At 37.8% G+C, this 27109-nt stretch overlaps 1 protein-coding gene across 2 annotated transcripts in view; it reads right to left on the bottom strand.

Annotated features, from left to right (window-relative positions):
• Positions 1–27109, bottom strand: part of LOC124623335 (armadillo segment polarity protein) — an 81288-nt gene that overhangs the window by 50188 nt on the left and 3991 nt on the right. For both annotated transcript variants that reach the window (XM_047149032.1, XM_047149041.1), the window contains exon 2: positions 25460–25522. In XM_047149032.1, coding sequence (XP_047004988.1) covers positions 25460–25496 — 37 coding nt within the window. In that variant the 5' untranslated portion in view covers positions 25497–25522. The remainder of the gene's footprint in view (positions 1–25459; positions 25523–27109) is intronic.

Here is a 27109-nt window from a genome sequence, read left to right on the forward strand (position 1 = left end):
TATGAAATGTAATGAGCATGTCAGGTTGGTAGTAGCCAAGGCGAATGGTTGATTTCGGTTTATTGGGAAAATTTTGGGAAAGTGTGATTCACCTGTAAAGGAGGTAGCATTACAGAACGCTGGTGTGACACATTCTTGATTACTGCTCAAGTGTTTCGATCCCCCCCCCCCCCCCCCCCCCCCGTTAGTAATTTTCCTGATCATGCCAAAGTAATAGGGGGTAGCTTCAACTTGCCAGGTATAGACTGGGAGTGTTAAGCCAACAAAACTGGTGCCAGAGACAGGGAGGGAATCGTGTGGCATTGCTCTGGATGTCTTGTCCGAAAACTCGTGAGGATAAGGTCTTACACCTCCTCGCAACAAACAGACCTGAACTTATCGAATCAGGTAACACAGAGGAAGGTATCAATGATCACAAGGCTGTGACAGCATCTATGATGATGGGTCCTACAAGGAATGTAAAGAAGGTACAAAGATATATTTGCTCAGCAAGGCTGACGATACAAATATCAGAATATCTCAGCAGTCAGCATCAAATATTCGGTGATGAGAACGAAGATGTGGAGAACAAATGGAAAAAATTCAAAGGCATCGTTCAATATGCCTTAGACAAGTATGTTCCAAGTAAGGTTTTAAGAGATGGGAAAGATCCACCATGGTTTAATAACCGTGTTAGAAAATCGCTACATAAACAAAGAACACTTCATCTCAGATTCAAGAGAAGTAAAAACCTAGCTGACAAACAAAAGCTGAACGAAGTGAGAATGAGTGTAAGGAGATCAATGAGAGAAGCGTTCAATGATTTTTAAAGTATAACGTTGTCAGCTGACCTGAGTAAAAACCTCAAGAGATTTTGGTCATATTTAAATCAGTAAGTGGGCCAAAATCATCTATTCATTCTCTCAGCGACCAAATCGGCACCAAAACGGAAGATAACAGAGAGTACGCCAAAATACTGAATTCGGTCTTCCGTAGTTGTTTCACCGCGGAAGAGCGTAACACTGTCCCTCCGTTCAATCGTCGTGCGAACATTGAAATAGCGGATATTGAACTAAAAGGTTCTATAAAGATTATGCAAAAGAACTTGCTCTCTTTCTAGCAGTAATTTATCGTAGATCACTTGAGCAACGAAAGGTACCTAACAACTGGGAAAAAGTGCAGGTCATTCCCACTTTTAAGAAAGGTCGTAAGACAGATCTACACAATTATAGACCTATATCATTTATGTCAATCTGTTGTAGAATTATGGAACATGTTTTATGGTCAAGAATTATGACATTTTTGGACAATGAACAGCCCCTCTATAAAAATCAACAGGGATTCCCCAAACAGAGATCCTGTGAAACTCAGCTCGCTCTGTTCCTCCACGAGATCCACAATGCAGTGGACAATGGCACTCAGGCTGATGCCGTGTTCCTTGACTTCAGTAAGGCATTTGACAGCGTCCCACATTGCCATTTAATGAAAAGAATATGAGCTTACGGAGTATTGGAGCAGACCTGCGATTGGATTCAAGACTTTCTTGTGGACAGAACTCAACATGTCGCTCTTAATGAAACTAAATCGACAGCGGTAAAGGTAATATCCGGAGTACCACCGGGAAGTGTGATAGGACCGTTGCCATTTACAGTATATATAAATGATCTAGTAAAAAGTGTCAAATGATCTTTAAGGCTATTCGCAGATGATGCAGTTGTCTGTACCAAAGTAGCAATGCCAGAAGATAGTAAGAATTTGCAGAACGACTTGCAGAATTGATGAATGGTGCAGGCTCTGGCAGTTGGCCCAGAATGTAAATACAGTAGAGCATCGATTAGCCGAAGTAATTGGGGGACATGGGTGTTCAGAAAACTGGTTTGTTTGGATAAACGAACTGTACAGTAATTTATTCATAAAAACAGGCATCTCTTTTAGTATTACAAAGTAACATACAAAGGCAACTTCAGTAGGAATATATAGTATGTGGCACAGTTTATTAAACAAAAATATATACATATTACATACGCGTTTTGCATGAACAATACACACAGTATACAAAATTAACGTTTTTAAAAAATCCTTTATTTTGGTCTGTCTGAGCAAGCCTACACGCTTACGAGCAGCTAAGTCACGTACTTTTTTTCCATTACAGATATCTGAAACTGGTAACTTTCATCTTGCGCTTCAAACCATCGCAAGGCAATATCTAAACAAGTGAACGCCTCAGGAGCTGTTGGTATACTTTCATCTTCACTTTCTGGAGCACTGATTGATGAGATGCTGCCGGCGTCATCTTTATCAGTGACGACGTTTACAATCTCGCTGTCCTGCACGATTTGGTGTCCTGGATCTGCATCATCGATATTCGTCCATTCATGAACGTCTTCTTCATCTTGTCTTCTTCTTGTGAAGGCTCGATTAGAAGCAATGTTCCGCCAGCAGTGGCCCAGTGCGGCGACTACTGTGGGAAACTTGGTTTGGGAGTGAGGGGGATGATGGACGGTAGGGTGGGAGAGTAACAGGTGCAAGCGAGTACACAGTTCAGTTAAGCAGTCGTTCGGTTGACCGATGTTCGGATAATCGACGCTCTACTGTAAATGTCACACATTGCGCATTTGTAGGAAAAGAAATCCACTATTGTACAGCTACACTATTGATGACAAACAGTTGGAGACAGCATCTGCTGTAAAATATTTAGGCGTAACTATCCAGCGCAACATCGAGTGGAATGACCATATAAAACAGATAGTGGGAATAGCAGACATAAGACTCAAATTCATCGGAAGAATCTTAAGGAAATGTAACTCATCCACGAAAGAAGTGGCTTATCAGGCAATTGTTAGCCTGATTCTTGAGTATTGTTCATCTATCTCGGATCCCTATCAGGTAGGACTGATAAAGGAGATAGAAAAGATCCAACAAAGAGCAGCGCATTTCATCACCTGATCATTTAGCTGGTAAGAGCGTTATGGAGATGCTAAACAAACTCCAGTGGCAGACATTACAAGACAGACGTTGTGCATCATGGAGAGATTTACTATTGAAATTTTGGGACAGCACTTTTCAGGAGTCAGACAACATATTACTTCCCCCCCCCCCCCCCCCCCCCCCACACACACACACACACAAAACCAATCTCACGTTTTGACCACGAGGAGAAAATTTGTGAAATTAGAGCCAATACGGAGGCTTACCAAGAATCATTCTTTCCACACACAATTCACGAGTGGAACAGGGTTGAATGGATCAGATAGTAGTACCAAAAGTACCCTCTGCCACCCACCATGAGGTGGCTTGCGGAGTGTCATGTAGATGTAGATTCTACTGTTACGAACGTACATTTAGCTTTAAGGATCATCAAGGTAAGATGAGAGAAGTTAGGGCTTGTACAGAGGCATTTTCCCTCTATTTGCGGGTGGAACAGGAAAGGTGGGTTGGTTGGTTTGGGGAAGGAGACCAGACAGCGTGGTCATCGGTCTCATCGGATTAGGGAAGGAAGTCGGCCGTGCCCTTTCAGAGGAACCATCCCGGCATTTGCCTGGAGTGATTTAGGGAAATCACGGAAAACCTAAATCAGGATGGCCGGACGCGGGATTGAACCGACGTCCTCCCGAATGCGAGTCCAGTGTCTAACCACTGCGCCACCCCGCTCGGTGAACAGGAAAGGAACTGACTAATAATGGTATGTGGTATCCTCCGCTTGAGCTGTACAGTGACTTGTGGAGTATTTATGTAGATGTACTTAGAGCACGATGGAGCCCCTAGACATTTTACCAGACGTGTGAGAGACCTTGCACCAATAGATTTTTGTTTATGAGGTTGCATCAAATCCGAGTTGTACAAACAAAAGGTGAATGCGCAATACGAACTGCTCGGTCACATCTCGGATGCTGCTGCCCTCATTACGGAACATGTAGAGGCAACCAATATACCACGTTCTCCCAAGGGTGCACCAATGCATGAAGTTGATGGAGGTACATCTGCATATTATTGTGAACTGAATAGCTATAAAATGGCATGTACAATAATTCTTACAGGTGTAGGAGTTAAAAAATATGTATTTTTCAATTGATACTTTGTAAACCCATTGTTGTAATATTTATTAATTTTTGTATACGCTCCTGACAGTGTATTGAATATTACAGAAAATAAACAACAATGTACATTGAATATGTTCTATCTCCAAAACCGTTCAGAATGGAGCATATGTCGGTATGAATTTTTTTCTTCAAATGATCATTCTTGGCATATCCCTGAATATTGATTATTCATCCTAACACCATGTATATTGCCTTATGTACTAACTAGGTCTGTGTAGCTTGGCTGGAAGCTGTTGTTCAGTTCCACATTCTTGGTTATATGCTATGCAATGCAGAAGGCATTTATTTGAAAGTTTTTATAGACTGCCGACCGTGTCATTAGCTTTCAACTGAATTTACAGACTACACTGTTGATTTGTTGGTGTTATTAAAGATTTTGCACTGTCCAACACAGAGCTGGCATTTGAGAAATTTACCTCTCCCATCTACTAGAGGGGTAGTTTTGTTCAAAATCGCTGATCCCTGGCTGTGTGACTGCTTACACTAAATACACATATGAAGTTTGGAATTTGCATCTTAGCTTGCCTCACACAACTGCCAAAGCCAATGTTGCACAAGTTTCCTGGCCTTTGAATGCAAGTTACTTGTCTCAATATCTGAAAAATTCTCCTCTCCGTTTCTTTTTTCAATGCAGAACATATGGTTCTTAACATAATACTCAGGAAGTTCAGAAGTTTCACGTTGCTGGGTGATTTGTTGTGGTACATACAATTGTTTCTCCCTTGGATTACAATGTACATTTTTATGCGATAATCTTTACATCCTTGATGACCACCTCACTATGAATCAATTGTAAAGGAAAGTCTAATCTAACCCTGGAATCAAGCATAGTTTTCAAAATGAAATTTCCATTGTCATCATCCAATGACATTATTCCAATGGTCCTTTGCATATTAATAATTTTATTTGTTAAGTATTAATGTTACAATTAAGTACATTAAATTCCAAGTAGTAAACACAGATCACACATTAAACAAGATGACACTTTTTCAGTCTTTGGTTGTATACTTTCATTATGAACAATACTTCTTCACACATTAATATGTTAAACATGTAAGTAGCCATAATATAAATGATTCAGTAATGAAAGTGGTGAATAACAATGTGAGAAAATATTTGTTTAGTATCTAGTTTTGATACTTTGTTAGCCAATAATTGCTACTTTTTGACTTTTTTGACTTTAGCTACAAAAATTTGAGATAGAGAGATTTTAACACCAAGAAAATATTGTACCAACTTCTTCCAAAAACCTCTACATCTTTATTTTATTAAAGTTTTTTTGTTGAGTTTGTTAATTACAATATCTCTCTCTCTCATATATATTTATTTCTCATCCTTTTAAAATATGGACAGTATATATATATATATATATATATATATATATATATATATATATATATATATATATATATATATATATATATATACACACACACTGTCCATATTTTAAAAGGATGAGAAATTTTGTACAACACTTTTTTTTAATTTTTAGGTAATGGGGTGGGTTTGGTTCTCACGGAAGTATTTTGGCCTCAATGAGAATATGTTTCTCAAAATTATTGCTCATCTTTCATATTTACTCTTCCTTAAAAACTGGTCTTCCACACAACAAATGAGCTGTGAAACAATTGAAACAGACTTTATTTATAGAAAAAGAATGCAGAAGACAAATATTTTTCTTCTAGGTATATATTTTTTTATTTCAAAGGTATCAAAGGAGAAAATATAAAAATGCAGTAAATGAAGCAGGAGAAAAGGAATACAATGTCTCAAAAATGAGATCGACAGAAAGTGCAAAATGGCTAAGCTGGGATGGCTAGAGGACAAATGTAAGGATGTAGAGGCATACATCACTAGGGGGTGAAATAGATACAGCCTACAGGAAAATTAGAGAGACCTTTGGAGGAAAGAGAACCACTTGTATGAATATCAAGAGCTCAGATGGAAACCCAGTTTTAAGCAAAGAAGGGAAAGCAGAAAGGTGGAAGGAGTATATAGAGGGTCCATACAAAGGCAATGAACATGAGGACAATACTATGGAAATGTAAGAGGATTTAGATGACGATGAAATGGGAGATATGATACTGTGTGAAAAATTTGACAGAGCACTGAAAGATCCAAGTCAAAACAAGGCCGCAGGAACAGACATTTCATTAGAACTACTGATAGCCTTGGGGGAGCTGAACAAGACTCTAGCATCTGGTAAGCAAGATGCACGAGACAGGTTAAATATCCTCAGACTTCAAGAAGAATATCATCATCATCATCATCATCATCTTCGTTTCCCCTCTATCCAACATCTGGCCGGGTTGGGGTATCAACGGTACTTCGGCACTTTACTCGGTATTTCCGCCATTCTTCTTCCACAATCTGGTTCCGTAGCAGTTTTCACCTCCTTAAACTCATCTTTATTGTATCAATCCATCTTGTTATCGGTCTTCCTCTTGGTCTCTTGCCCTCAATCTTGAACTCCATCATTTTTCTTGGTATTCTTCCCTCTCCCATCCTCTTCACATGTCCAAACCATTTTAATATATTCTTTTCAATTTTTTGGTCAACTTCTCTACTCCAATTTCCTTCCTAACATCTTCATTTTTCACTCTGTCTCTCCTCGTCTTTCCTAGCATACTTCTCAGTAACTTCACTTCACTGGATTGTATCCTACTCTCCTCTATTTATTTATAGTCCAAGTCTCTGAGCTGTAAATTAGTAGGGGTGTGAAGTAAGTCTTGTATAGCACCAGCTTGCACCTCATTGGCACTTCCCTTCCCCACACTAAGCCCCTCACACACTGGTAAAATGCACTACTCTGCTGTATTCTTTTGCTAATTTCTGTCTCCAAACAAGCATTCCCCATTAATACACTTCCCAAATATTTAAAGTTGTCCGCTGTTTCAATATCCCGTCCCTCAATATGAATTTGTCCCTTGCCCTCTCTATCCCCTCTGGTTACCACCATGGTCTTGCTTTTCTCCACACTAAATTTCATTCCATATTTCTCGACCTTATCATTTAGAATGTCTATTTGTTTTTGTACCTCCTTACTGCTTGTTCCCCACACCACAATATCATCTGCAAATAGTAACAGCTTCATCTCCCTTCCTCTATGGGCTTCTTTCGTCTGTTTCATCCATCATCATTATAAATAGTAGTGGTGATATCACACTTCCTTGTCTTAGCCCCGTAACATTCTTAAACGATTCAGTTCTTTCAACTGGTGTCTGCAAACAACTAGTGCTTTTTTCATACATTGCCTGGATGACTTCAAGTATTTGCTTTCCAACTCCCTTTCTCTTCAAGGTTGCCCATACCTTTTCCCTGGGAACACTGTCATATGCTTTCATTAGGTCGAGAAATGTTATCACCAGACCTTTCCCATAATCCAAATGTCTATCTACATCAACTGTCTCATACTAAAGATTGGGTCCACTGTTGATCCACCATGACGAAAGCCATACTGATCCTCTTCTAACTGTCCTTCCAGCTTTTCTCTCACTCTCCTTTCCAGTATCCTCTCCATTATTTTTGCTACTTGGGATATGATTGTGATCCCTCAATAGTTGTCACATAGTTTCCTGTCACCCTTCTTGAAAACTGGGGATTATTATTCCCTTTCCCCATTCTTCAGGTACTCATTTTTTTGGGTCCGAATGCATCTTATTAGTCTATATAGCCACTGTAGCCCAACTGGTCCAGCTGCCTTTATCATCTCCACAGTAATTTCATCTATCCCAGGTGCCTTTCCTGTTTTCCTTCTTCTCAGAGCTAATTCCACTTCTAACATTGTTATATCCTCCTCTTCTTCCAGACTCCTGCCCCCCCTGCCGCACTCCTATTCCCTTTCCATTGCCGTTCTTCACGTTTAGTAACTTATCAAAGTACTCTTTCCATCTTTTCCTTATCTGCTCTGGTTGCATTAATAGCTCTCCGCTTTCCACTTTCACTAGCTTTGTGTATGTTTTTTCCTTCCTTATACTCTTTGTAATTTCACATATCATCCTCTTACCATTAGTAACACCTTTTTCCATCTCTCGGGTGAATTTCTCCCAGCTTTTCCTCTTTTCTTCTGCTACTATTTTCTTACACTTATTTTTACCATCAGCTGCTCAGTCTCTGTTCCATTCATGCAAGGCTTTCTTCTTTTCTTTCACTGCCTCCTTCACCCTCTCATTCCACCATGGTGTCTCCTTTTCCTTTACCCTTCTGGACACACTGCCACAGGTCTTCTCAGCACAGCTTACAAATGCTTCTTTGAGCTTACCCCATTCCTCTTCCACATTGCCATACTCAGTGTTAGGGTTCAAATGGCTCTGAGCACTATGGGACTTACAAAGTGTTAGGGATTTTATGCTTAAGTAACTCCTTAAACTTTTCTCGTACCATGCCATCCTTTAGTTTCCACACTTTTATTTTCCTTTTCCTTTCAATTCATCGAATCTCACCTTTGCCACCACCACTCGAAAGTCTCCATCAAAAGCCTCTCCTGGGAGTGCAGTTACATCCATCAACTGTCTCTGATTTTTCTTTTCCACCAGAAAGTAATCGATGACCGTCTTCGTCCGTCTATCACCCCTTCCATATCTTGTTATCTATTGGCTATTCTCTTTACGGAACCATGTGTTGCCCACAATCAGCCCGTTTGTTTCACAGAAATCAACCAGTTTCTCTTCTTCCTCATTTTTCCTCCCATATCCAGATGGGCCAGTTATCTCCTCCATCCATAGCCTTTCTTTGCCTACCTGCGCATTTCGGTCACCCATTACTATTGCTTCCACATCTGTAATTATACTCTCAAATACATCTCGAAAATCCTCTATGTTCTCTTATTTATTTCCAGTTTGTGGTGCATATACCTGGATGAAGTCCTTCACTATATTCCTTGTTCTCAGCCGAATCCTCATCACCCTATCACTTGTGTATTCTACTGCTTCCACATATTCCTCTAGGTTTGGTTTTACTCCCAAAGAAAGCAGGTTTCACAGGTGTGAAAATTACAGAACTATCAGTTTGGTTTTACTACAATACCTACTCCATTTCTGGCTTCTTGTCCACCACTCCAGCAGAGTGTGTAGCCTTTCCTCATTTTCTTCCTTCCTCTTCCCTTCCATCTAACTTCACTAAGTCCCATCAGTTCTATGTTCTCCTTTTCCATGAAGTCTATCAAATCTTCTGCCTTCCCAGTAAGGGTCATCACATTTATGATACCCACCTTCATTGTGTTGGTGCCTAGTAGCCCACTTCTCACAGTTCCCCCGGCACCCCAAGAACTGCGCGTCACCTGAAGCGAACACCTTAACCTTTCCCGAGGCTGGTTTTGAAGTACCATTTCATATACAGGCTATTATTATGATGGGGTTGCCACTCCGAAAGGCACTTTAGAGCTGCTGCCAGCATATGTTTCGATCACTCCTAACATGGAGAACAGACGCCATTTGTTGCCGCCCCTATGGAGTACAGACGCTATGGGGAGTAAGAAACGAAGACAGTTCTTCCACTTTTCCACCATTGGGACTTGTAAAATCCTCTTTCGCTTTCCAACTGCTGTCTGTCTTCACCTGTTACCCTGGGGAGAGGACCTTACAGGGCACTACCATCTGGAGCCAGATGAACCCTGGCTTTTTACTCCTCCCCCTCCTCCTTCCTCACCATTTGCAAGGTGAGGCCCGGGCTTCGGACCAGCAATGGCGGAAGAATTCAAGAAGAATATAATAATTGCAATCCCAAAGAAAGCAGGTTTCACAGGTGTGAAAATTACAGAACTATCAGTTTAGAAGCCAACCTTGGGGAAGATCAGTTTGGATTCCGTAGAAACATAGGAACATGTGAGGCAATACTGACCCTATGATTTATCTTAAAAGATAGATTAAGTAAAGGCAAACCTACCTTTCTAGCATTTGTAGACTTAGAGAAAGCTTTTGACAATGTTTACTGGAGTACTCTTTCAAATTCTGAAGGTGGCAAGGGTCAAATACAAGGAGCAAAAGGCTATTTACAATTTGCACAGAAACCAGGTGGCAGTTATAAAGTCTAGGGGCACAAAAGGGAAGCAGTGGTTGTGAAAGGAGTGAGACAGGGTTGTAGCCTATCCCCGATGTTATTCAATCTGTATATTGAGAAAGTAGTAAAGGAAACAAAAGAAAAAATTGGAATAAGGATTAAAATCCATGGAGAAGAAACAAAAACTTTGACGTTTGCCAATGACATTGTTATTCTGTCAGGAACAGCAAAGGGCCTGGAAGAGCAGCTGAACGGAATGGACAGTGTCTTGAAAGGAGGATATAAGATGAACATCAACAAAAGCAAAACGAGAATAATGGAATGTAGTCAAATTAAATCAGGTGATTCTGAGGGAGTTAGATAAGCAAATTAGACGCTTAAAGTAGTAGATGAGTTTTGCTATTTGGGGTGCAAAATAACTGATGATGCTCGAAGTAGAGAGGATATAAAATGTGGATGGGTAATGGCAAGGAAAGCGTTTCTGAAGAAGAGAAATCTGTTAACATTTGAATATCAAGAAGTCTTTTCTGAAAGTATTTGTATGAAGTGTAGCCATGTATGCAAGTGAAACATGGACGATAAATAGTTTAGACAAGAAGAGAATTGAAGTTTCTGAAATGCGGTGCTACAGAAGAATGCTGAAGATTAGATTGGTGGATCATATAACTAATGAGGAGGTACTGAATAGAACTGGGAAGAAGAGGAATTTGTGGCACAACTTGACTAGAAGAAGGGGTCTGTTAGTATGACATGTTCTGACACATCAAGGGATCACGAATTTAGTATTGGAGGGCAGCGTGGAAGGTAAAAAATCGTAGAGGGAGACCAAGTGATGAATACACTACGCAGATTCGGAAGGACATAGGTTGCAGTAGTTATTTGGAGATGAGAAGCTTGTACAGGATAGAGTATCATGGAGAGCTGCATCAATCCAGAATCTATGGACTGAAAGCAACAACATTTTTGAAATTTTCTACATTCACAGAGAGATGGATAAGGTTAACCATACTTATCTTAAGGAGCGTCAACTCCCAGTAAAGCCTACAGAAACACAGAACAATAAATTGTACCACTCCTGACTTGAGAACTACACACTCCATCTTCATGGGAAGAAAGGGAAAATGCTGTCTGTTGGAGAGGGCTGACCAATTGTTTCCTCTTCTCTAACCCCAAGTAGAAACCTGTTTCTCAAGTTGTGCTGCTTTTTCAATCATTCAAAATTTCATCTACCCAGTGAATGGTTGCTTTTACTCCTTTTGTTATTTATTATGTTTTCTATCAGCTACTCTGGAAGTTACGAAGGTGAGTGCTGGCCAACCAAACTACATAGATTTAATAAATTTCTGAGAGGAATTTTTGGAAATACTGTTGTACTTTCAGTACATGGAAATTCAGTTCACAAAATGAATCAGCCACAAAGGGAGGGGAGAATATAATCAACAACAATTGTATGACAGTCCACCAAATTAAAACTCAGGGCTACAATGACAATTTTTAAAGGAATGTAGCCATGTATAAAATTAATATCAAAAGCACTAGCACAATTACACAGCGGGTAACAAGAATTAATAGCAACATAATGCTGAAATTCCAAGTTCAAAATTCTGTAGAAAGAGAACCAGTGCTCAGAATGACATCAAATTTTAACAGCATGTTATTAGCTTGGAGGAAACTTATGGAACAAAATAAATTAATGAAAATCTGACCAATAGGTGACACAGTTAGCTTTTCCTTAGTTTGCATCCGAGACACTCAACATGACTCTCCATGAAGCATCACGCGCTGCTGGTAAAGCTCTTTAACAAGAACGGTGACTGCACAAGGGAATTGACCACATATTCTATATGCCTGTGAGCACAGTGCATCAAATCCTATGAAACATTGCGTACTGCTATCTGTACAAAACCATTTACATTCAAGAACTGCTTCCTTCAGATCTGTCAGCAAGATAAATGTTCACTCTGGAATTTTTTACTAGCATGGAAGTGGAAAATGTATGGCCACTGAACATTCTATGGACAGACGAAACCCATTTCCATCAACCAGTACTCCTTAATTCTACTTTTGGTTGATTCGGAAGAGGGGGACCAAACAGCAACGTCGTCAGTCCCATCGGATTAGGGAAGGGTGGGGAAGGAAGTTAGTCACGCCCTTTCAAAGGAACCATCCTGGCATTTGCCTGAAGCAATTTAGGGAAATCGCGGAAAACCTAAATCAGAATGGCTGGACGTGGTTCATTCTACAAAGGTGACTGCATGGTATAGGTTGATGCCTTTGTTTATTGTTTGCTTTAGGGCCAATTTTTTCAAGGAGATCGAGTCCTGCGGGTACTGTTATCTTTACCGTTACTGGTAAATGCTAAGAGTCTTTTGCGCACCGATGTCATTCCAAACCTTCAGCAGCATGGATGTGTGGATAGGATCATTTTTATGCAAGATGGTACTTCTCTGCACACTGCACAGCCAGTGAAGTATTAGAATTATCAGAAAACATTTCCCTACAGCCTGGCCATCCAGGTCACCTGACCACCTGGTCTCAATTAATGTGACTTCTGGCTGTGGGGTTTTCTGAAAGATGTGTTCAGTGCTCCAATTACAAAGGAAGCTGAATTGAAGGCATGCATTGCACAACACATTATGGACGGGACCCCTCAAGACATTCCGATATGTTGTCGAACATGATGAGGTTTGATTTCAACTTGCAGCAGAAAACGGTGGACAAAATACTGAATATGTCTTGTGCCAGTCTCACGACAATCAGGAACCAATGTCACTTTGCTTTTTATTTTGTTCTTGGCCCTAGGACAATAAAAAACTGAATTTTCCTATACAATGTGGTATGACCTTGCTGTGGTAGATGGGCTTACCTAACAGGGCCACAACTGTTGACAGCTGAACTCTTGGAGTCGTGGACATTGAACAGTACAGATGATGTAATGTACAACTCAAACCATGGCCTTCGTACTGCGATTCACCTGACCTTTGTAGCCAGCCCTACTTATGTTGAGACACTTATAGTGCCATCTATTGGTAAAAGGTTCATTTATTTTATTTCATTTATGCATTTTGTTCCATGATATTCCTTGTTTTAATATCATGCGGTTCAAATTTGACATCATTCCAAACAGTGGTTTTCTTTCTAGTGTTTTCAAACTAGAACTGTAATTGTTGGCACACTACATGTACTGACAGGGTCAAAATTATTTCAAATGATGCACTTATACAGGGTGATTCACAGAGATATGCAAATATTGTAATATGTTATTCTACAAGTAAAACTAAAGAAAATAGTTCATATAAACATAGGACTGCAAATGTTTAGTTACAGAGTTACAGTTAATAAAAGATTTTGCCTGAAATTTAACAACTTCACTAGTATGAAGCCATCGCAAAACTGTACAAGGTTAAAGTAAGGCACAATTTTCATTTATTTTGTTGTTATTGGTCTGGTCAATCTAATAAAACATGCCCCAGGAGTGTATCTGCAATAGTTCTTCACAACATCCAGGGAAGTAAAGATTATTATACAAGTAAATTTGTTTACTTTCCATTAAGATGTCAGTTAGTTGTTTCAGTCATTCCTAACCTTGAAACGAGTTAATTTTATGTATTGTTCAGTGAAAGAACGTAATAACAGCAGTGTATTTAAGTGAAACCACATAGTAACTGTTGTAGTTTGTAGATTATTTTGATATAGGGATGCCCTTCAAATTTACGACAGAGGAATATGCCGATATGGTGTTTATTTATGGCAAATGTGGTGGTAACGCTAAAGCTGCAGTTAACAAATATTGCACATGTTATCCAACTCTGAGGATTCCAAATGCGCGAACCATTAGTGGAGTATTTTTAATGTTACGGGAGACAGGTTCTCTATTTAGCTTCCACAATCAGTATGAGTGCTCGATACATGAAGATGTTATGGATGCTGTTCAATGTTGCCTGGGTACCAGTACATGACAGATCTCTCAACGATTAGGCATTTCACAATCTTAAGGTCTGGCAATACACTATACTGTATCCTTAGCATAAACAAAAAGGGCATCATTTACATCCGGGAGATCCTGCCCTTCACTTGGAGTTGTGCAACTGGTTAAATACTAATCGGCAGTTACAAAAATACATTTTATTTACTGATGAGGCACAGTTTACTCAAGATGGTATAAACAATTTACATAACGAGCACGGATGGTCAGAGACAAACCCACATGCCACAGAGCAACACAATTTCTAGTAGTGATTCAGCATAAATGTGTGGTGTGGTATAATTAACACACACTTTATTGGACCATTCATTTTCCCAGGACATCTAACTGGCGAGACGTAGTTACAATTCCTCCAAGAAGAAATGCCCCACTTGCTACAGTTTATGAAGGCAAAGATAATACACATGAGGCATTCCTTGCTTGCATTATGACTGCAATAGAAAAAATTAAGTGAAACTGAACCGAGCAACAAAATTGGTTCATACAAATGCAGCTAAATGAATTGAACTTAGTGGAGATATTTTTGAACATTTATTGTGAATGTATTGGGAAATTGTATGTACACTATACAACTTCCTTAAACTGAGTTTTGTTTTTTCCGGTTTAACATGAATTCAAGTGTGCAATGGTATTAATAAAAGCAGATTATCCGACACATTCATACAGTTTCAGTTAATGTTATTGCCATTGTTTTTCCAAAATTAAATTCTTTATAACTTCCGTTGAAAACTTTGTACAATTGTCTGGAATTAAAAAACCAATTGGGCCAAGTAGTTAATAAATTAAAAATTTTACAAAATTACCTCTTCACTTCTCTGGATGTTCTGGAAAACTACTGCAGATATACATCTGGGACATGTTTTATTAGATTCATCAGATCAATAACAACAAAATAAATGAAAATCGTGCTTTACTTCAACCTCATACAGTTTTGTGATGACTTCATACTAGCAAAGTTGCTAAATTTCAGGCAAAATCTTTTATGAGCTGTAACTCCACAACTAATCATTTGTGGACCTATGTTTATACGAACTTATTCTTTTGTTTTGCTCGTAGAATAACATATTAAAATATTTGAATATCTCCGTGAATCGCCCTGTACACAGAACCCAATAGTCAATTACTGAGTAATGGATTACATGCATGCTTCTCTCCTTGCAAATACAATTCCTTTCTTGAATGAATTGATGAATTAAGGTTTAAGCACTAAACAGTATGGTCATCTAAGCAACAGAAACCTTTCTTCCCATACCTAAACTGCTGAGACCTGAACTATTTTCCTGAGTTGATGTCGGTAGTCTATTCTCTAACAGTTCTTCCCTTGCCATTTTCTGTTTATCTTTAATCTACATTGTGCCTGACATAATGTAATTTCTGTTTCCTAAAATTTTCCTCTGTTTAAGCCAGTCAGGCTATGTCATCTGTGAATCTTAAAAATGATTCATGCTTCTTTTTATACTTGCTGCTTGGTGAAAATCTATTGGATAAATTACCGGTGAAATAGGTTTTAATTGTGACACGTACGACTCAGGTCAGCAATTCCATACTCTGAGCAGGAATTCAGCTAAAGTTTTATAACACAGATTTAAAAAAAAAACTGGTATTAAGTTGACATTGGTCGCACATGGATATACTGTTGATGTGATTATTAAACTATAAAATAATGGGGCTCCTGATGGCTCCCTCGTACAAAATGAAACTGGCCCAGATAGTATTTCATGCACCTTGAGAAAGGTAGTCCAACTTACATCATCTGCACCTGCCCAGGCCAGTTTTATTTATTCATCCATGTTTCTTCCAATTGTAACACTGATAACTTCACTGTTCTCTAAATTTTAAATTAGTGTCTCCAAGGAAGAGGTGTATGTTAAATAATTTCACATTTTACTTTCCTTTTTCTGTGTGCAATGTAATTTTAATATTTAATTTTGTTTTCCAAAGGTAAGAACATTAGTTATTACATGACTAACAAGTTTCACAAGGGACAATAACTTCAGGCAACGTAACAAAATGTTTTATTTTAATGTAAATCAATAGGAACTGAGTAATTTGATGACACCAAAAAATCACATTTGCACAAACTATCTTCTATGAGGTTTATGAGTTTTGATTCAAAAACTTCTAAAAAAGTTCTCTGTCTCACCATATTTACTTCAGCTGAAGGTCGTGGTCACTTTTGAGCACAACACTTGTTAGGCCAGTTTTGAAAATAATATGGGAAATCTAAGCCACAAATGAAACTCTCTATCTTTTTGATTAACAGCAATAAGTACCATCTCTACTTTTTTTCCCTTCATACTGTTCTCTCTCTCTCTCTCTCTCTCTCTCTCTCTCTCTCTCTCTCTCTCTCATATAAGGCATTATAACCATCATTATTTTTTACTACTTAGTTAAAAACTTCTTGAAGGTTAAGACTGTTTGACAAAACAGAATGTTTACCCTTGCTTTTTGTGGAGAATACACTTCATGGCACTTACCCACACTTACAAAATAGCCTGTATTAACATTTTAATTTGTCAGTATCCTTTCACTTTCTGATCTCTACAAAGGCGTCATGTATACTGTGGGAGTGTACCATCCCAGCTAAAAGGATATAGCAATAGTTACACCACAATCTTTGGGTGGCTTTTACAATCAATTGCCTTGTAATTTCAAAGCTTTTGTAATTTCACAACATATATTCAACTATATTGTGAAAGAGTCATTTAATAGGTTTTCTGCCTGTAAACGGAAAGGAAACTACCTACTATCTGGTACTATTTTGAGACTGTCTTTACAAATTTCTTCGATGACCTCAAAACACATATTTTGACAATCTTATATTGATTAAAAGAACAAAGAATTTTGAAATTATAGCTCATCAATCAACAGTATGAAATGGAGTTGCAATTCTAAATTCTGAAGGCTCTAATCAGGAAAGACATTTTAGAACCATCTTTTGGGGTATAAATATATCTGTTATCTACAGTATGCATTGATGTATCTGAGCAAAAACCTAAAGGTATTAACTTACATTTGAGTGAGTTAAAACGAGCTGTCAGCTTTGTGTCACAACAGACATTTTCTGACACACTGTGTAATAAAACATCAAAAAATTTTGCATTACATTATTTTACGTATTGCAAGAATTAGTGAACAGGTAACCTAAAACAGCTGCCAAAAAAGTCACAAGAAGCCTGCTGCGCCTTTACTAGGAGATAAGTATTTTGCAACTCAGGATTTCTGAGAAGGTACTCTTTGGGCAACAGTACACATTTTTTTATCTAATTTACCCAGTGACGAGTGCCTTGTCTTCAGCAAATAAACACAATGGTTTACTTGTTTGTTAATAGTGTAACATAAATATTAAATCAGCAGAAATTTCCAAATGAATTGGTCTGCATGAAAAGTGTAAACAGAAACACTATTAGTGTATTGAACACATTATTTGTTTTATTCACTTTCTATACATCCCTGATATAATCTGCTTTATTTCATTTGCAGCTTTTTGTAATTGCAGCTTGCATAAAGTCAATTTTGGAATGCAGTTTGACACACACACACACACACACACACACACACACACACACACACACAGAAGTAAGGGTGGTGGGCAGCAGCAAGAACGACACAAAAAAAATGCCTCAAAAGTTTTTGAGGCTTCAACCTTGGACCTGGTAAAATTTAATGTGATTCTACAGCAAGGCAAAATATGGCATCTACTTTTAAGAAAGCTCAACTTCCTTACATGTCATGAAGTTTCCTTCTAAATATTGAAACCTGTCATGTTGAAAATGGTTTATTTATAGGGTACGGCCACAGACAAATTATCCACAAATGATCTTTTATAACAGTTATACATCATCTCACTTTTAAGAAGACAAGGAAACAATACACCAGGAATATACTTAATTCATTTACTGCAAAAGGTGCCATAAAATAATGTACGTGACATGACAATGTACCAGCATTGATCTGAAACGTGACCCTTTTGCTTATTTGTCAGCTATTTTGTATACAGCAACTGATAAATTGTTTGTATTGCTATTCACTAAAGGCTTTGCTAAGGACACCATAATGTTAAAAATGACACAAACATAATTGTATTTTGTGATTTATGTGAAATATTCTTGTGTTCCCCAGAAAATAAATTCTGTTCAAACTTAAACCCAAATAATTTTTTGTCGTAATTTCAGACAAAATATAATTATAATGTGATTCTTAAAGCTTTCCCAGCAGATGTGTTGTAAATAGTCTTCAGGGGTTTGCCTCTATAATTATAATACTTATAAATAAAATAATACATATAATACTAATAATAATACTAAAATTATCTGGTCTTAATGTGTTAGAACTCTGCATATCAAATCATACTCATTTTTCTACACAAAATGGAAAGCAAATCTTGAATTTTGAAAATTCATTGTTAAGCCTTACCACTTGACAGTAAAACCTCTTGTTGTATTGTATTATAATATAAAGTGTTCTGAAGTACAAGAAGTGTTTTAGACTGGGTTGTTACACAAATGACATACCAAATGAAATACAATAGCGTAGAAAACTGTCAGGTAACCAAAATTGGTTAATGAAGTTTGTTATGCTGTCAGAAATCAAGGACACACTTTGCTTTTGCAAATATGGATTCATTGGACAATTAAGTTTTATAAATGAAACAGTGGAGACAGTTTAAATTTATAGTGTCGTACAAATGATAACTCCACATACAGGACAAATTGTGAATTCTGAACTCATGAGTACACTTTCTGATGACCATGAAATAATAAGTCACATTGTATACAGCTATTACAATAGTAATAGCTGGCAATGACATACAATCAAATTTTGTGAGTGTTTAATTTGAAAATGATGATTTGGTTCTCAGCTGGGCATTCAATGATGACAAATCACTTCATCTTAAAGGGAGGTAATCTTTCAAAGCATCCAGATGCTGATACAGAAAATCCCAAGGCTGTGGAACTTTTAGTGGGATACAGTAAAACTAAATGCAGTCTCAAAAATGAAGGTCTTTGGGCTTTTCTTCATCACTGTGAAACTTTGTGCTCATATCTCAATATGATATACATGTTATTAACTGTGCACCACAGGGCATTTCATAGCTTTGGTGACTGAACCAAAGCTGAAATTTCATGAGGCACTAGAGTAGAGCTTCACCTCACTAGCACACTGATGTACATAACTATTTATACTAGAAACAGTCACTGCATTAGAAAAAGTTTAAATGGTGAGGATGCTTTTATGCTCTTTAGATGGGTCTCCCAGTCTTCAAATTTTACAGTTTGGATTTTTTTTAAAAGGCCCTGTTACAGTTGGCTTGCTACCATTGCCAATATCAATATATGTACATATTGATAGTTTACAAGTTACTTCTTTTCCCCATTTTCTGTTTATCTTTTAAGCAACTTTTGTGTTTCAAACAGTTTTTGATTTTTTTTTTTTAAGGAACACACTGCCATTTGACTGTATTATTGTTTATTTAAGTACAATCCAGGTTTCAGTCTTTTATGCCATTTTCAAGTATTTGATTTTATGTCTTTCACATATATTGCAGGATACTTAACACATTGTTAGGCCATACAGGCCAACTTTGAGCTTGACAACATGTTGAGTGTCCTGTTAAAGACATAAAATCAAATACTTGAAAATGGCATAAAAGAATGAAACCTGGGTTGCACTTAAATAAACAATAAAATAGTCAAATGGCAATGTGTTCGAAATGGAAGTTCAATATTTATATGGCTTTCTAATGAGCTCTGTAATTTCCCAAAGTCGGGGCAAAAGGCCTATTGCACTGAAATGCACCCAAATGTGTTTCAAATTTGTTGAAAAGAGACGAAATGTTACAATAGTTTCTGATCCCTTTTTAGTCCTCCTCCATTCTCACTTTGTCTCAATACTGGAACTAACTTTAAAATTTGGGAGGCCAAAGCATCAATGAATGGATTACTGTTTTCAGACTGGTGGCAACTGTTCTTGCAGAAGGAGCTAATAATGTGACATTCTTTTGATTTATTAACATTTGATTTTTACTTTCTATTTAGACTCCACCTTTTTTCCATCACAAGTAGCAATTCACTGAACATGGAGTACTACTCAGAACAGTAGTACTCCCCCCCCCCCCCCCCCCCCCACACACTCTTTTCAATACAATTATCTCACTACACTGTTGTAAATTTTATCCGTCAGGACTTCCTTGCCTGTAGTAAACGTGAATTATTTAAAGAATTTACTACTTCAGTTCCACAATCAGTTAATGAAAGCTGAAAACCTATAATAATAATGACACACTTCCTGAAACTAATTACAGCATTCTTCTTGATTTTTCACAGCTGTAGTAGTTGAACAAATAAAAGGATCATTTCCTTACATACACTGAAAATTAGCTGTATAAAGCTGCACAGAGTACTTCCTATTGCCTTCAGGGAAGACTACTCGTTTCCTACAGTCGCTCTCATTTAGATCATAGGAAAGATGATTGTCTCTTTTCGTAAAAAGATTCTCACAAAAATTCCAACAGACTAGTGACAGAAGGCAACATGGTGTATGCTGCATTGCTTGTGTCATCAGGCAAAGAACAAATATTTGTGCCATGCTTATAAATTTGGAAAATAAAGAGTAAGAACAAGCAGAATAGAAAGGTGATTGCAGCATCCAAAAAGCAATCAGTGTGTTAATGATGTGCTAGTGAAGATTTAAATAGGTATTACACCAACTGAAGATTTTGTGTTACATAAAACTATTACAAATAATATTGAAGAAGTTACTGATTACTTTATTTCTCGCAGGAAAGTAGTGTCTATCGAAATAAATTTTCTTGTTACTTTCTAATGCAAAATGTGGCACAGAAAGTAATTCAAAAGGGTGCCATTGTCTCTAGAATTACCTTATATATAACAACTGCAAAGAAACAGTTTCCAGAGCATTTCTTTCTAATCAAATTAAATTAGTCAATTAGATGCAAGGTTTAAGGAGAAAAGTTAATGAGTAATCAATAGTTCATAAGTGAGTGCCAATATTCAATTTCACAATGAGCTCTCGGATCATCATCAAAAACGACAGGAGTTCATGCAGAAGATTAATCCAACAATCAGAAGTTTACATAGTACCACAACTGTATTGCTTTCATTTCAGTTATCACATTTCAATTAAAATTGTAAGAAGTAATTGCTACAGGTGGCAAATTTCTACATGGGCTCACACATCGGTTCCTCATTAAAAATATCAATTATGAGCAAAATTAATTGCATGTATGTAACTTGGTTTTGCTACTAAAAATAAGTCTAACTTTCATCAATTCTCCCAATTTCCTCCATACTCAACAAATAAAAAATCTCCATGTCCTTATAAACCACTCGACAAATCGCCATCACCAGTTTCAGCATCTTTTGGTAACTGGGCACAATCACTGCCCTATCCCCCGCAGAATCTCTTCAGCCATAGAAAACTCTAGGTTCTCTCTGTCATGTCTTCACACACCAACCCACATCAAAACAACAAAGCAGCCAGCAAAACAAGAATATAGTGGCGGTACAGTATGAACTCCCAAGCATACTGCAGCTATGTGGGCAATATAATGCTTCAACACATGCGCTGTGGCATTTTTGGTGTCTAATTTTGTCAGTTGGGCAAAGATAAGGTGCGGGGGGCCAGAGGAGGGACAATGTCTGCTGATATTCATCAACACAATATGACTGCGTTGGCAATAGTTGAGATTCCATACTGAATATACTCATTATTACCATTAACATGTGGTACAGAAGACACTGAGCAGGATCATAATGGTATAATCAATTTTATTGCTAGTTACAAACATCCTGTTGCATAATGTAAGCTTGATGCATGAAGAAACTAAGCATACTCAGAAAACAAATCTTTATTGTTATGATAGCAGCCATAATTTTTGTTTGTAACTGAGTATGGTAAGTGCTACATGAGGTTCAGACTCATGTAAAAACGTGTACAAAACAGAAGAAGACTTTTCCAAGTTGTTCTATGGTAGTTGCTGCCCCATTACCAGCTGTCATTCAGTTTTTATTCTGGTTCACACACAAGTGCTCAATTACTATATTCCATCTTTGACAAATGAGTAAGCATTTCTGCAACCTGAGGACAGCATTAGTATACTTAACAACTCAGTGCCTCTTAGATGGATTGAGTGAAATCACTTCATGTTGAATGAAAAAGCCACCATTCTTTTTACATATGGAGAAGCACAGTGAAACGGTAACATTTGACGTTGACACTGGAAACCCTCAACATGTTCAATAAGTGGAACAGTGACGGACATTCAGTCGCAGTGGAGCTGTGCAGAGTGTATGGTTGCTGTGAAGGCATATTACCAATGTGTTGACAGAGGTTTGTTCTTTATTGGTATCAAGGAATTCTCTGTCTGCCATATGGAACAATTTACCCTACCTACACTAGCTCGCAACAACTCTCTTCGGAAAACAGCTTAGTGGTGTGTCTTGTCTGTATGTACCCCAAAAAACATTAATTCTGGGCAAGCTGAAGTGGTGAGAACTTGGCTCATCACTGGGGCTCTGACACCTGAACATGCAAAGAGGCTTCACAGCCTTCACAATTGCATTCTTACAAGCTTCAGATTGTTGAACAACCATCTGTATTGCATGTGCGACTCTGTGGAAACTTGTTGGCTAAAATCAGCAAGAATGCCAATTTCACTGAAAATTTTCGAATGTTAGATGAAGCCCATTTTCACCTAAGTGGCTCTGAATAATGAGAATATGCCTTACTGGACACAGGTGAATCCTGAAGTGCTTCATAAGGGTCTGTTTCCCAGTGCTAAAGTTAGGCCTGTTTCACACTGGGACACTGATGGTCACCAGTGCCGGTCACCGGTAATTGTGATGAACACTCCTGGATCTCTGGTGTCTGACACTGCAGTTATTGCCAACTGATAACTTAGTGAAATGGACTCGAGCGAGGAGGAACTTTTGTTGGTACTTCTAAGGAGGAGGAGGAGGAGGAGGAGGAGGATTACACATATATCCACTGCTATGTGATCGGCTGGAGAAAGGATTATTTTATACTCTTTATGTCGATCTGAGACAAGATGAGGAAGTTTTTTCAGTATTTCCGAATGGCAAAAACTTAATTTGATAAATCACGGGAATGGACAATGATATTTGAACTGTATTTTTCAGACCATAAGATGACGATAAGACACACCCTTAATTTTGTTATGAAAATTTTGAAATATGAGTATTTCTTTAGATTTCTTCTTCATTTGCCCTGTAGGGGTGAGTTCATGGTTCTCCACACTAATCCATTTTGTCCCTTCTTATCACATTAAGACTGCATAAAGGTACACTTGATACTGGTAAATGCAAAAGAAAACGGGTGAGGGATGCAAATGTGCTTGAAGGTTACTACCCTCCAAGCCTTTACAGGCGTAGCAACTACATTTCGCTAGTCTTTTTTGGTCCGAAAAATAGGTTATTAAATTTGAAAAAAAGAACATACAACATACCAATTTTGTTTTTTTCATCCATGCTAGTCTCATTGCAATCAGGCACAAACTTCGTTATAATTTCTTGTCAAGCATTCGTTTTCACCACTTTGTTGCTATAGACAACGCTTTTGACATCCCAAATAGCAGGACGGTATTCTACTTCACTTATAAAATCTTCAGTGTTAATCAAATCTAAACTCATGGCTACAATGTGTACAGTATAATGTACAATGAATGTTTTGTGTCCTTTTCTCAAAAATGACTGCCATCTGTTGCCAAATCTGCAGTGCTGTGTCTGATCTGTGGCTCTGTCTCCCAGTGCAAACACTCTAATTCAAACTAATGCATGTCCAGCAGTGACTTCTGTGAACACAGTGACCTTACCCATCGCATGTGGCGAGGGTGAGTAACTGCTGTGTCACAGTAGCTCAGCGAGGCTGTGTAGTGTCCCGGTGTGAATGCTCCAGTTCAAATGAATGTATCTCTGTTGGAGATCGTCGCTGGGGACTGTCACCAGTATCCCAGTGTGAAAGGGGCCTTACTGCATGGTCTGTAGTGTCGTGCCATGGGGTGATGGGCCCTTATTCCTTTAAAGATGAAGGAGACACTGCTGTCAGTATGATGTCTCAATACTTCCAAAGAATGTCGACATCGCTTGCCTGCCCCAAACTGCAGACCATGAATCCTTTGACTGCTTTTTGTGGAGATACCTGAAAAGTGTCGTGTACCGGACTACACCAATAAACCTGGCCCAGCTAAAGACCCAGATTGAAGAAAACATCGCCAATAAACCAGAGTAACACACTGGGCCAACTTGTGCAAATATTCAGAATCAGCTTAGTGAATGTATACGGCAAAATGCAGAGCACTTAAATGACATAATATTTAAAAAAGATCCCTAATGGTGTTTCTACTCTTGTGGAACACACACTTCAGCATCAAATTCAGTTTGTAATCTTCCATAATTTTTTTGTATAATTGTTTCACATTTTCCCATTTCTTTGTACCGTCATGTATAACAGAATTTTTGATCCAACAGAGGCAATATCATCCTCAACATTTCTTATTTTGCGACTTTGACACCTCACCCATAAATAAGGAAACTCTTCCATTCTACTGTAGTCTTACAAACAGTATTAATTGCATGTGTAGATAGGCCCAACGAATTCTGTCTGACATACAGAACACATTGCCCTGCCTGCAATAGCTTGCAACAATTATCTTCAGGCTGTTGTTGAAATCTGACCTCAACAGAGTGTTTCCCTAAGACTGAAATTAGCTCTTATTTTTACAGATATGGCTAAGGTGTTCCAAACTGAGGACTGAAGGTCTAGCTGCCAGTACACAAATGGACAAACCCTGACATTGCAAAAGTTGATTTTACTCTTCTGTTTTAAAACTTTCTACCTCTCTCAAGTGTAGTTGGTCTTCTTGAATTAGCCAAAAACACTCCAAACTAGAAAGCAAAAACTTATATTTGCCACACAGTTTTAATCACAAAGTGGTTCTCCTCAAGTCATGCAAAAATGAACACTGAAGGAAATTGCCTTCTGCAATGCTTCTTATATTTGTCTCAAACACTAACATTGTGGGCAACTTTGTAAACATGGAATTATTAAAAACTAACTAAAGTCACATACAAAGCTAAACTGTTTCTATATTTCATAACTTCATAAAGGATGGAATGCTTTTTCACAAGATACATCATAAACCAAACAATTTCTTACTCCAGTACAAAGAGAAGGGAGTGTTCTTCCATTCAGATTCTCATGGAAGATACAAATCTGTATAACAGGGGGCAACCTTTATTTTTCATTGTTCTGCTATCCTTTATAACTGAAATACATGTAAGTGAACAGCATACTAACTGAAATACCATGTTTAAGATGCATCCACAAATACTCAATTACAGCAACATATTATACTTACTAAGTCTAGACTGTGGCTGCTGCATCTGGTAACTCATGGTGTCATGGAATCTTCAAGGAATTCCTACAACAGAGGTTACCAATGAACAGCACAATATATTAACCGAAAATCAAATGGATAGCATTTAAATTTTTTGCAAAGAAACAGTCCAGCCAAACAGTTTGGTGCACTTTTCACACATAAAAATAATGAACCAATGCTCAGTGATAAATACATTTTTTTCAAGTGTTTTCACAGCAGTACATACACAGTATGCACTTGAAACTATCCCAGAAAGAAGAGAATGTAATCTGAACCAGATTCACCTCTGCCAATGATACACAACAAAAATACAGACTATTTCACGGAAACAGAAATGAGATTCAGAAACCCGAGAGACCACTAATTCAAAATAAAATACCAGCTCCCTTGTTGCATACATACTATAACAATTTGAAACTCTGCAATCTGATGTTTCAACATGAGTCAACATCCTGCGAATGCAGAGCAAAGTAACATGTTCACCAAAATATTGCATTCATGATGAATAGTGTTTATTTTATGTGACAACATACTGCTGCTATTACATACTTCAAAATGGTGCACTCATACCAATATAAGTAAACCTACACGTGCAGTTCAACATACAATTTCGATAGATTTAAAAGTTAAGAACTACTCTCAGAATATTTACTAACAAAGCAGACATACAAAGTACCTAATTTCAAGAATTGGTCTCAATAGTACAATGAAAAACATTCCACAAGAGTACAGCTTCAATCCAAACAATTTTGTGTGTCAAAAGTGATAGCGATTATGGCATCATCAGTATTATTGGACCTGAGTGAGGGTGCTTTGGTCATCTTATTTATCACACATCAGCGCATATATCCACAGCTGACTTGAGAGCACTGGCAGTGTGATGCACTTTCCTTAGTCAACACTAATTTTTTACTGTAATATCGCCATGTTTTTCTAATAACAGGCAAGTGCAAAAATATTGTGGTTGAGTTACACTGCTGCAACTAAGGTGTTATCACAGTGCAGTGCAAGTAGGTGCATTATGCTTTCTGTGCAGAAAGAGGTTGAGAACACTTTTCACCATTAATAGCATGCCCTGTGTCTGTACACTATGCACACTCCAGTTGTCCCGTGGCAACACTCATATTATCCTCACGAGGAGAATGTTCCCATTCCAGACTCCCTCTCAAAAGGTTTTACGCACTTGGAAAATGATAAGTATTGCTTGTTATGTCGCTCATATTAAAAACTATGGTGGCTAAATGGCCACACAACAGCTGCATAAGCAAGAAAATTAACTTTAAATATTCTACATGAACCCTGAAGCAAACAATAACATAGAGATTAAGCAGAATCAGTATCTGTTATCATGACTACACATTGCCCCACCACTCACTTTTTTTATGTACCTATGAACCGATAAAAGTGTGCAATATGAAACATAGATTTCTTATCATACTATAATGTCCCACACTTGGAAATAAGTTCACATGTCAGTTGGCGAATACAATACTAGTCCATTAAATTTTCTTTATAGAAGAATAATTAAAATATTTATGCTTATGTTAAAAAGTGATGTTCAATGATTATTCTGCAATACTGAAGTAATTTTATTATATTATTTTACTCAATGTCAGCACGAAATTAAAT

This window comes from Schistocerca americana, chromosome 1 (assembly GCF_021461395.2).
Source record: "Schistocerca americana isolate TAMUIC-IGC-003095 chromosome 1, iqSchAmer2.1, whole genome shotgun sequence".
Classification (NCBI taxonomy): domain Eukaryota; kingdom Metazoa; phylum Arthropoda; class Insecta; order Orthoptera; family Acrididae; genus Schistocerca; species Schistocerca americana.